Source organism: Siphateles boraxobius, unplaced genomic scaffold (genome assembly GCF_051911475.1).
Source record: "Siphateles boraxobius isolate OS27281-9 unplaced genomic scaffold, OSU_SipBor_1 8, whole genome shotgun sequence".
In the NCBI taxonomy this organism is placed as follows: domain Eukaryota; kingdom Metazoa; phylum Chordata; class Actinopteri; order Cypriniformes; family Leuciscidae; genus Siphateles; species Siphateles boraxobius.
In genome coordinates this window covers 26,903,294-26,916,462 of record NW_027509208.1, presented here as the reverse complement: position 1 = coordinate 26,916,462, position 13,169 = coordinate 26,903,294, and the positions used below count along the sequence as shown (strand labels likewise).

Below are 13,169 nucleotides of genomic sequence, written 5' to 3'. Positions count from 1 at the left end.
TAGCGGTGTTCAAGCAGTTAAGGCAGTTAAGGCAATTAAGCTCAAAAGCATCAAAAGACATTAAGTTTCATGTAGCAAGCATGAAACACTGACATCATAGATGGAATAGACCTTGTTTTAGCATGATTTACCATGATATACCAAATTTTAGCGTAATTTTTCATGATTTACCATGTTCCAGTATGATTTACCATGAATCTAGCATGATTTACCATAGTTTACCATGATATACCAAGTTCTAGTATGATTCACCATGATTTACCCTGCTCTAGCATGGTTTACCACAATTGAACACATTCTAGTAGGATTTAATATGATTCTAGCATGATTTATCATAGTTAACCATGATTTACCATGTTATAGAATGATTTACCATGATTTACCATGTTATAGAATGATTCACCATAATATACCACATTCTAGAATGATTTACCAGGATTGTAGCATGATTTACCATGATTCATCACATTGCTAGCATGATTTGCCATGATACTCCATGTAATAGTATTATTTACTATGATTTACCATGTTTCTATCGTGATTTACCATGATTTACCACATTGCTAGCATTGATGTGAAGTGTCAATAGCCATGAAGTGATAAACTGACAAAAAAATGATTGTCTTATAATAGTTAACATGGAAAAACAGGTTTGCTTTAGTGTAGAATAGTGATGAAAATCAAGTCTGTCAAAATTAAACTGAGCCAATAAGTGGTATTCTACTGCCCTCTGCTGGCCATTATACTTATTAATAAAGTGTTTTCACAGGTATCTTATTTAGACATATGCTTACACACACACACACACACACACACACACACACACACACACACACACAAACACACACACACACACACAAACACACACACACACACACACACACACACACACACACACAAACACACAAAGACAAATGTTGTTGTTGATTTTTTCAATGCTATTGGGATGTGTCATTATGAAAATATACTTTAATGGTCTATAAGCATTTCACATAATGTCTTTGTAATCTATTAATCCGATTATTCAGCATTTATTCAGAAATATAGGACTACACACACACATTCTGTTGTAGATACAGACATTTGAACTATGTGATGGAAAAAAATGTTTACTGCAAGTCTCCTTCAGGATTCACATTTCTCAATGTGCCACAATAGTCAGTAGCAATACTTCAATAGATGAATTTTGACTAAATGTGAGTGTAAATGTTAAAATAGTGATTTTATAAAGTCTAAATAACAATTATAGAATTATATTAGTTAGTAGCATGACAAAATGACTATTTTAAACAGCAGGGGGCAGTAGAATACCACTTATTGGCTTAATATGCCATTATGTTATAACTTTAACGTTTTTAACTGTTATAGATGCATTATTTCTTATCTTATTTAGAGTCACATGTTCTGACTTGTTTTTAAGAAGATCTGAGCATTCATTGAAGATATATAGGCTTTCTTGGTAAAGGCTTCATATTGAAGTGACCCTATTATAGCCATCCAAATGAAGAAGTTATAACTTTTCTGATAATTATTGATCTAGAGAGTCCAGAGAATTGTACTGCACTGGTTTTGAACATTATGATATGAACATTACATGATAATAAATGCAAAACACCATTTACAGCAAATACAGGCAATTTGCCATAGGAAATACATTGTTTCAAAGCTTTTTAACAGTTATAGCGCCACCTATGGTCCGATCTCCATAAAATTTGGCATGGTTTTTAAGGATGTTATGTCACATATGCTCACCAATTTTTGTGAAGTTCTGAGGTTTCGTATAGGATTTATAGGCTTTTGACTATATTTTGCCACGCCCATTTTATAAATGACCCTGTTATAGCCAACCAAATGCCAAATTTCAACTTTTTTTTGATAATTATTAATCTAGAGAGTCCAGAGAATTGTCCTACACTGGTCTGGTTCCGATCGGGCGAAAAACCAGGGACTAGTTCGCAAAAGTAGGTTTTTAACATATTCGTGAATATTTAATGAACGGTTTGATTGACAGCAATGGTTCTAGAGGCAAAGTTGTTCATCATGAGGAGATCTATCAAATGATATGCATTTTGTGGGGATGTGTGCAACACCACGTGATTACAGAGCCGTAAAACTCGTTAGCGCCAACTAGTGGCCGATTTCTTTCAAAACTCTTACAGACCTCTTGGGCCATGAGTCGAACATGCCCATTGAGTTTCGTTCCGATTAGCCTCCGTTAACCTCGTCTCACAGGTGCTCAAATTTATTGGCCGATGGCGGCCATGTTTTTTTAGATACGCCAATATCCTTTTACACATACATGGGGCCTTGGACCAAGACACTGCATACCAATTTTCAGGTCAATCGGACTAACGGTCAGGTGGCCACACCCCCTTTTATGTTTTTTTAATGTTATAGCGCCACCTAGTGTTAGATCGACGCGGTTTTTTTACTGTGACCTCAAAATCAACTCATTCACATGTGTACCGAGTTTGGTGAAGCTATCTCATTTACTTCTTGAGTTATAGCCATTTTAGTAAAATAGGCTCCGCCCACAACGTTCATTTTGCGCCCTCTAGCGACAGTTAATCAAAATTTCAACTTTTTTTTGATAATTATTGATATTCAGACTCCAGAGACAATTTTGGCACTGGTTTGGTTCCGATCGGGCGAAAAACCAGGGACTAGTTCGCAAAATTAGTTTTTCGACAAAATTCAAAATGGTGGAAAATCTATCATGGCGGAAATGAAATCAGAGATATACGTTTTGTTCGTCAGGAGTCCAGCTTTCCAATGATATAAGACACTTGAGTCTACGACATACGGTCTAGGAGTTATGAGCAGTTTCGCGCAATTGATCGCTGTAGCGCCACCTATTGGCCAATCGGGGTCATAATCTCTGAACCTCTCCTCGATTTTTGTACTACCATCTGAAAAAGTTTCAGCTCTCTAGCCCTTACGGTTTGGGCTGCACAATGCGTTTTACGGCAGAAGAAAAATAATAATAATAATAATAATTAAAGCTGCAAGCAGCATTTAGCGGTGTTCAAGCAGTTAAGGCCTTTAAGGCCGTTAAGCACAAAAGCATCAAAAGACATTAAGTTTTATTTAGCATTAATTTAACCACTGACATAATAGATGGAAAAGACCATTTACAGCCAATACAGGCAATTTACCATAGGAAATATATGGTTTTAAAGCTTTTTAACAGTTATAGCGCCACCTATTGTCCGATCTACATAACATTTTGCATGCTTGTTAATGATGTTATGTCACATATGCTCACCAATTTTTGTGAAGTTCTGAGTTTTTATTTATGATTTATAGGCTTTTGAGTGTATTTTGTCACGCCCATTTTCTAAATGACCCTGTTATAGCAAACCAAAGGACAAAGTTCAACTTTTTTTCAATGATTATTGATCTAGAGAGTCCAGAGAATTGTCCTAGACTGGTCTGGTTCCGATCGGGCGAAAAACCTAGGACTAGTTCGCAAAAGTAGGTTTTTAACATATTCGTGAATATTTAATGAACGGTTTGATTGACAGCAATGGTTCTAGAGGGAAAGTTGTTCATCATGAGGAGATCTATCAAATGATATGCATTTTGTGGGGATGTGTGCAACACCACGTGATTACAGAGCCATAAAACTCGTTAGCGCCAACTAGTGGCCGATTTCTTTCAAAACTCTTACAGACCTCTTGGGCCATGAGTCGAACATGCCCATTGAGTTTCGTTCTGATTGGCCTCCGTTAACCTCGTCTCACAGGTGCTCAAACTTCATTGGCCGATGGCGGCCATGTTTTTTGAGATACGCCAATATCCTTTTACACATACATGGGGCCTTGGACCAAGACACTGCATACCAATTTTCAGGTCGATCGGACTAACGGTCAGGTGGCCACACCCCCTTTTATGTTTTTTTAATGTTATAGCGCCACCTAGTGTTAGATCGACGCGGTTTTTTTACTGTGACCCCAGACTGTCATCATACACATGTGTGTCAAGTTTGGTGAAGATATCTCATTTACTTCTTGAGTTATAGCCATTTTAGTAAAATAGGCTCCTCCCACAACGTTCATTTTGCGCCCCCTAGCAACCGGAAATCGAAAATTCAACTTTTTTTCAATGATTATTGATATTCAGACTCCAGAGAACATTTCTACACTGGTTTGGTTACGATCGGGCAAAAAACCAGGGACTAGTTCGCAAAAGTCGTTTTTTAACAAAATTCAAAATGGCGGAAAATCTATCATGGCGGAAATGAAATCGGAGATATACGTTTTTTAAGTTAAGAGTCCAGCTTTCCAATGATATAAGACACTTGAGTCTACGCCTTACGGTTTAGGAGTTATGATCAGTTACGCGCAATTGATTGCTGTAGCGCCACCTATAGGCCAATCGGGGTCATACTCTCTGAACCTCTCCTCGATTTTTGTACTACCATCTGACAAAGTTTCAGAGCTCCAGCACTTACGGTTTGGGCTGCACGATGCGTTTTAGGGGAAAATAATAATAATAATAATAATAAAAATCAGTACAATTACAATAGGTTTTCAGCACTTCGTGCTTGAACACCTAATAAAAATCAGTACAAAAACAATAGGTTTTCAGCACTTCGTGCTTGAACACCTAATAAAAATCAGTACAAATACAATAGGTTTTCAGCACTTCGTGCTTGAACACCTAATAATAATAATAATAAAAATCAGTACAATTACAATAGGTTTTCAGCACTTCGTGCTTGAACACCTAATAATAATAATAATAATAAAAATCCTTACAAATACAATAGGTTTTCAGCACTTCGTGCTTGAACACCTAATAAAAATCAGTACAATTACAATAGGTTTTCAGCACTTCGTGCTTGAACACCTAAAAATCAGTACAATTACAATAGGTTTTCAGCACTTCGTGCTTGAACACCTAATAATAATAAAAATCAGTACAAATACAATAGGTTTTCAGCACTTCGTGCTTGAACACCTAATAAAAATCAGTACAAATACAATAGGTTTTCAGCACTTCGTGCTTGAACACCTAATAAAAATCAGTACAATTACAATAGGTTTTCAGCACTTCGTGCTTGAACACCTAATAAAAATCAGTACAATTACAATAGGTTTTCAGCACTTCGTGCTTGAACACCTAATAATAATAATAATAAAAATCAGTACAAATACAATAGGTTTTCAGCACTTCGTGCTTGAACACCTAATAATAATAATAAAAATCAGTACAAATACAATAGGTTTTCAGCACTTCGTGCTTGAACACCTAAAAATCCTTACAATTACAATAGGTTTTCAGCACTTCGTGCTTGAACACCTAAAAATCAGTACAATTACAATAGGTTTTCAGCACTTCGTGCTTGAACACCTAATAAAAATCAGTACAATTACAATAGGTTTTCAGCACTTCGTGCTTGAACACCTAATAATAATAATAATAAAAATCAGTACAAATACAATAGGTTTTCAGCACTTCGTGCTTGAACACCTAATAAAAATCAGTACAATTACAATAGGTTTTCAGCACTTCGTGCTTGAACACCTAATAATAATAATAATAATAATAATAAAAATCAGCACAAATACAATAGGTTTTCAGCACTTCGTGCTTGAACACCTAATAAAAATCAGTACAATTACAATAGGTTTTCAGCACTTCGTGCTTGAACACCTAATAAAAATCAGTACAATTACAATAGGTTTTCAGCAGTTCGTGCTTGAACACCTAATAATAATAATCCTTAGGAAAACAATAGGGCCTTCGCCTTTTCAAGGCTTGGGCCCTAATAATAATAATCCTTAGGAAAACAATAGGGCCTTCGCCTTTTCAAGGCTTGGGCCCTAATAATAATCCTTAGGAAAACAATAGGGCCTTCGCCTTTTCAAGGCTTGGGCCCTAATGAGTTTCCAAACAACCCATAATAACCGACTTCCTGTTGGGCTGACGTAAAACTTAGAGCACGAAAGTTGTTTGGCCCGATGAGATCTATAAGTGTACCGAGTTTCAGATTATTACATGCAAGCGTGTTTGATATATGGACAAGTGTTCAAACCCCGTTCCAGGGGGCGCTGTCGAGCCCCCCTGCCACGCCCGGGTACCATCTTCAGCCCGGCCCTGATGGCCGCGGGTTCTGACGCGTGTGCAAAGTTTCAAGAGTTTTTGAGCACGTTAAGGCCCTCAAAAGTGCCCAAAAGGTAGTAAAATAATAAAAAGAAGAAGAAGAATAAATAATCCTTGGGAAAACAATAGGGCCTTCGCCCTTTCAGGGCTTGGGCCCTAAAAAGAAAATAATCTTGAGGAAAAGAATGCAGAGACTGAAAAGAAAACTGATAAATCATTGAGTAAAACTGACGGATAAGCTTTATTTGTACATTTGTACATTACCTTGCTAGACCTTATGATTCATTTCAGTCTTTTTGAATGGAAGTTCCCCAAACCAGAAGTGTCACCCATAATTCAAAACGCAGTAAGCCTGTCAGGAATAAGGTGGATATGTGGACTCATATTTAACATTTAAACTTAGATGATCATTTAAACTTAGATGAAAATCATTTGCAGCTCAAAAACTTTATCTGAAGTATTTATCTTAAGGCCCTTTTAATTTTTTTTATAATTTATTTCTAAAATGTGTGTAGCCCTCTAACTTTTAAACCATGTATTTGGTGTATTTAAACTCGAATGTGAAATGTTTTGTAGAACTGAAACTAAAACCAATAAATAATATATTTTTGTAGAAATTATAATATAGTATAATACTGGAATGCAGAAATACAACACAGATCAAACTGTCATACATAATGCGTTTTTGCAGTTAAAATTACAAGCATGCAACATTGTCAATTGTTAAGTCATGAAATTACCAAAAAGTACTAATAAATTACATAAATGATACATCATGTGTAAGCTGGGTGGGATTTGCATTCAGGTATGATGTTCATTGTGTTCATTAGGATCAGTATTCATGTGTTTTAAGTTTGAAAAAGTAGGTAAAAAAAATGGCGAAAGAATCGCATAGATTGAAATTAATTAAATCAGCTTGAGGGGGGAAGAATTTTGTTTCTAGCCTTTAGGGGTTCCAAAGTTATAATCCAAAATGCAAACTGCCTTACACATGTTCCTTATATTTTGGGAAATTTCTTAAGCTTTGGTTATTAACCCTTATGTAAAAAATGGAAAACATGACCACTTTTCCTTTAATAATAAACATGAGTGCTATCATTGTTTTCAGTGACCAGTAAATATCTGTTTTCATATCAAAAATGATTTTTAATCTCCGTATTTGGCAGTGATCCATGTACCCACCTTTCCACACACGGATATACACTCGCTCACCTGGTTAGTTCCAGAGCAGGGACACAGGCCCCTGGACGGTACGATCCGCTGCCGCGGTACTCTTTGGCAAAGATGAGGTCCTGCATGCTGGCTTTGGCCTCTAGCACCTTCACACACTGCTGCTGCACATACTGCTTCACCTGGCTGATGTCACGCGACTCAAAAAGCAGCTTCAGGGATCGCTCCAGAATCTAACAAAACAAAACTTAATGAAACCCCTTCAAATAACATTCAACAATCCCAAGGTCAATGCATCTGATGCAAACAGGCAAAAAGTACATTTACATGGGCAGTTACAATCTAGCTACAAGAGGTTTGTGTGAAGTGGATGTACAGGCATGTCACAATACGTAATCAAAAACTGATAAAGACTGGGTAAATAGCTTTGTTGTGTTCGCTGCATGTCAACTCTGTTTTTTTTACACAACACAAAGTCCATTTGTAGTCCGATTAAACGAAAAAGTAGGTACTATCTTACAGCGGTTTGCAACGATTCTCCTTTCCCCCACAATGCATTGCATTACGTCACCTTGGGGAGACAATTTACCAAAGCCCGCCTTGAGACCATTGAGAGTGACTAGAGAGAAGAGTAGTAGACGAGAGTATTCAGATAGCGCAGCCTATAGATGAATACATAGATATAGATAGACTAGATATATAGATAGATATAGATAGACTAGATATATAGATAGACAGACAGATATATATAGATATAGATATAGATAGATAGGCTAGTATATGCGGCAACTGCACATCCAATGGCGTGGGCGCCTCTGACGTGCGACCAACTCTAGGTTGTCAATCTACCTACTATATATTTCTATCTATCTAGCTGCTAGCTATCTATGCTAACGTTATGCTATCTGGCTGTCTGCCTATCTCTCTCTCTATACCGCCCACACAAGCACCTGCCAAACACAGTGACAGACACGCGGCGGCTACGTTTGCAACAACATTTTCACCAGAGGACGAGATAAAACGCTTAAAAACGCCCATATAGCTAGCATGATGCCTTCTATTTCTAGATGACAAAGACAAAGTTTACCAGTACGACACTATGACAAAGGTTACCGGTACTTATATGAACTAACGTCATGATCACTGCCACTAGATAAAAAGACAGATTTTTCACTCGGTGCTATTCAATGACAGTAAAAAAAAAAAGTGTCGTTATTGTGGACTGCTGCTCGTAGACTAGCTCCAGTGCTCATTGCTGCGTTGCTAAATGAAAGCGACTCACCAGGACACTTCACCAACTTTCCACTCATTCTCCTCGGACCATGCATTTAATTGGCTTTGACGGCCATCAGTTCTTGGCAATTCCTCATTTGCCCTCACGTCTGGCAGGTTTGAAATTATACGGCTGCGGGCCATCATACATGTTTGCTCTAGCCACCGCTTCCTCATCCCAGTCAGTCACCATAGTTCTAATACTAGGCTGAGGCTACCTTTCCTCCGCTTCTCCCCAACGTGATGTCATCACCGAATTGCGTTAAAAAAAATGTTAATACCAAAAACGTAAAAAAACTGGTCTGTAAGACCATTTTTGAGACATTTTAAAAATTATATTCATACATTGAGTGATTTATGTACCCATTAATCGACAGTGGTGGCAGCTGCAACATGGCCTTTAAATATAAACCTCATATTTAGTTGTGCGCTGTATAATGTTGTTAAATGCAAAAATACATTCTGTGTGACTACTCAGTGCTGCCTGGTCTACATATTTTGATGTATGGTTTTATTAATTAACAATTGTGTGTCAGGTTATTTTTCATAATAATAATTATATTACTGAATGTGAATAGCAAATATTATAATTTTTTTTCAGAATTTAACTTTTTTACCAAACTCTGCTTCCCATTACAACTGCAGTGTGACTGACCGGTGGAGCTGTGACATTATCAAGCGAGTAGGCAAAAAGAAAAGAAAAATTATGGAATGCTAGTTACCTTGGCAACAGCGGGGCAGCCATCACGACGCACAGTTTCAATGCCTTTGGCATCAAACACTGGATTTTTCTGATCCAAACTCTCATACATGTATCCAACGTAACGCTTCTTTGTCTGTAAAACGCATGGGAGGTAAACCTGCACAAACACACAAGAATGCAGAGAGACAAAATTAAAAAGCACAATAAACAATCATGTGGCTTAAAATGGCTCTTACAGAGTATACTTTTAGACAAACCACTAATAAAGCACTTCACAAACCTTCTCAAATTTCAATTTGATGGGTTTAGGGTTGGTGGCAGTGACAGCCTCTGCAATCTCATTACCAATCTTAAATGCCTGTTCCTTGGTTGCTCCTTTCAACAACACAAACATACTAAAAGAGAAAGAGACTTGTATCAGAGAGACAGCATACAACTGTTAACCAAGCAAGCACAAACCAAATTTCCACAGACAAGCAATTTGCCTGTTCACACTGAATGACACTGTAACTACTACACAATGGAACAGTCAATGAGAAAATTTTGATGCTGATGTTAATATTGTCTGCAATTTTATGAGTTATTTTGACTTTAGTTTTAACTCAGAGTTCTGTGCAGACAACTCTCACAAATCATGCTGGGCAGGGACTTTATCAAAATCAATCAGAGAGCAGCATACGACATTTGATAAAGTTTTAGAGGGAGGCAGTGCCTCCACAGTTAACCTGGTAATATGATATCATGTACACTCCTGGGCAAATAATAATAATAAATAATTAAATAAAAAATGAGCCAAGTTTAAAATGGCTAAACACTAAGGTTTTAAATTGTCTTAACCACAAATTATTGGTCAGGAAATTAGCTAAATAGACTAATTACAAAAAATAACACCACCATTTTGTCAGCAACATTGTAGGTGAGGTCACATCTTCAACGAAATGAACTAATGTATCCAGTTTTATATCTCTACCTGTCTGTATCTCCATAAACCACACGCGCTCCCCACTTCTTGGTGTCATTGACCATATTTATGGCTCTCTCCAAAGTCTCACGGGCCTTGTGCACAATGCTGTCGCCTACCTGGAGTATAAGGAGAAAGACATTTTCTCTGGTTTCTTTGGCAACATTTTGGGGATGTGGGCTTTTCAGTCTTTCTTAATTGGTATGGAGCAATGTTGCATGCACAATTTGAATACAAACTAAAATATCATTTAAATCGGTGGCTTTACTTCAGGAGCCAGATTTTACATTATACATCAAGTGGCAAATTAATACAGTACCAAAATTGGTTAAAAACCAAATCAAACATTTAAAGTGTAATAATATTAAGCATGAACCACATAGGCCTAACAATATGCTAATTTACGACAACGGGAATTCACTATTATTTGTCTTAACAGTTTTAGTGTTAAGTCTGTAATATTCTCTTGACTTCCGATGGTTTCAGCAACCAAAATTTTACTGCACAAAACCAATTTATAATAAAAAAATCCTTTTAAAAGGTGATAAGCCTATTTATTTTGCAAACATAATGATTAAGGACTATTTGGTTAGTTGCAATTCATTCTTTGCATCTAGCATTGTTTTTCCTATCTGATCTGTAATCACATTAGACACACAATTCCTTTTTGGGTTGAGAACCACTGATTTAAAATGCCTAGTAACAGCATGTACCTCAACGCTGGGCATTCGTCCTGAGAAGCTGGCAGCAGTGTAACCGAATGTGACATTAGCAATAAGTTTGAGGCCAAGCTGCCTGGCATTCAGCAGGCGCAATAGAGCTTTGTCGTTCTTGTACGCCTTCATGGACTGCTTCACCATGATCCTGGTCTTCAAAATCTCCTCCAGCATACGTGGAAGTACACCCCTCCGCACTGATGACTGAGCACACACAAACCGACTTTGACACTGCCATTGTAAGAAATATTACAAATCAATTTTTACTAGAAAATCGACAGCTCTTGCTCTAAAATCTGGCTGGATGAAATTATGCGACTGTGACTGCACATCTGTTGTATTTTAAATCAATTTCTGCTGATAGAATTACCTCTATGATGCTTGGTAACCAAAAGCAGAATTGTATATAGTAATTATTATTCACAATATTTTAATTATTCCTTACACCCTAGTATCTATATTTTTGTCGCTACTGTTTTATAACAGCAATAAGCCGTAAGAAAATGTTGGTTAACTTTGTGCATTGCGCTCTCATATCCATCAACCAGTGACAGTTTCTGAAAAGTCAACCTAGTGGCAATTTTGGAAATCCTGTTTCGCATACTATTATTCAAAGATAGTAAGCAGTACAGTATACAGTATAAATCATACTGCAAGTAGCAAGCTAGTATTCCATTTCAACTACTCGATTTAAATGGCTCATCTCGTGAGGATCATTCAGTATTTAAATGAAAAGGATAAACAGTGGTGTAATCTCAGAACTACCTTAACAAAGGCGACACCATTGGGAGAAATGGTGATGTCATTTCTGAGCTGGTATAGGAGGTCAGGAGGGACTCTGAGAGATGTACAACCAAACCTGAACTCATCGCACCTGAAAGACAGTGTGAGAGAGTGGAATAGATAAACATTTATAACCCACAAAACAGAAACTGCAGATATATGGAGATGCTGCATTAATACACACTAGGTCTAATGTAGTTTTACTCTAAATCTAAAAGCATGCTTACGTTCCGAGATTCTCAACATGGCCAAGGCAGGTGGAGTAACAGTAATTGTAGGCAATGATGATGGATGGATACAGTGACTGGAAATCTAACACAACGACCGAGTTGCTATAGAAACGCGACTCTGGCTCCATGACCAGTGGGATGCACTGCGGGGCTCTTTGCTGGGCGCGCTGCTGTGTGCTTGGGGTCACTGGGATGTAATTCAATGGCTTCGCAATCCTTAACATCATTGATTCCACACGGTACTGCAAGAGGAGGAAAAAGAATAACTACCAACACGAAACTGCAAAAGTATTTATGGATCTAATAATCAAACACTTAAATATAATATACATCTGTGAATCTCTCTTTTTCAAGAATTAAAGGAATACTGTTATATTTTTTTGTTTTGTTTTAAAATACAAATTAAATGATAACTTTCCACCCAGAAAATAAATTATGGTTGGGAATCAAGAACCAAGAGAATAACTTAAGACTAGATGGCGTAAAAAAAAGAAGAAGAAAGAAAGAAAGAAAGGCCGCACATCTTTCTATTGTTATGTCCACACTGCTTGCAAACAACTAGTATACAGCATGACAACTGCAGTCATAAGGCTGGAATACATTTCACAACTTTAATGTTTTTTTGAAAGGAAATAATTCTTTTTTACTCATCAATTATGTATTAAATTGATCAAAAGTTACAGTAAAGACAATGACTGTTTATACCTAAAACAATGATTTGGTAGTCCTCCTATTCCATTGTTCTTTTGTGAAAAGAAACAAGTCTCCTGACAGTTCTCTGCCAAGTTGTTTCTATTGTTGTCAGCATTAAGTCTGATTCAATGGGCTAGCTATGTAGCTATGTAACAATTTTGATTGACTTTTTAGTTAAATTATTTATCTTTCAGGAGGGTGTAGTAATTTTAATCAATCATTTCATATATATAATCTAAAAGGCAACTTTGTGCTATGACAGATTTTAAATGGATGATTACCTGTGAGCCCCTGGTTAGCACATGGTAGAACTGAATTCCAAACACGCGTGCCAGCTCACTTGTCCTGCCAATAATGTCCTGCTGCTGGAGTAACTGGACTGTACCACACACACGGCTTACATAATGATCCACCACTTTCCATCTGACCCAAACGAAAGCAACAGATAGATATCAGAGTATGGGGGTAAAAAAAAAATATATATATTTTGTTTGAATGACCAGTACAGATTATTAAATGTCACGTGCAGACTA

General features: G+C 37.0%; 1 protein-coding gene across 1 annotated transcript in view; it reads right to left on the bottom strand.

The window, feature by feature from the left end:
- rev3l (REV3 like, DNA directed polymerase zeta catalytic subunit) overlaps positions 1-13,169 on the bottom strand; it is a 197,805-nt gene that overhangs the window by 74,247 nt on the left and 110,389 nt on the right. The window contains exons 22-29 of the mRNA XM_077219798.1: positions 12,918-13,059; positions 11,941-12,185; positions 11,696-11,804; positions 10,928-11,134; positions 10,224-10,333; positions 9,534-9,648; positions 9,273-9,410; positions 7,321-7,511 (exon numbers count right to left, since the gene is read on the bottom strand). Coding sequence (XP_077075913.1) covers positions 7,321-7,511; positions 9,273-9,410; positions 9,534-9,648; positions 10,224-10,333; positions 10,928-11,134; positions 11,696-11,804; positions 11,941-12,185; positions 12,918-13,059 — 1,257 coding nt within the window. The remainder of the gene's footprint in view (positions 1-7,320; positions 7,512-9,272; positions 9,411-9,533; positions 9,649-10,223; positions 10,334-10,927; positions 11,135-11,695; positions 11,805-11,940; positions 12,186-12,917; positions 13,060-13,169) is intronic.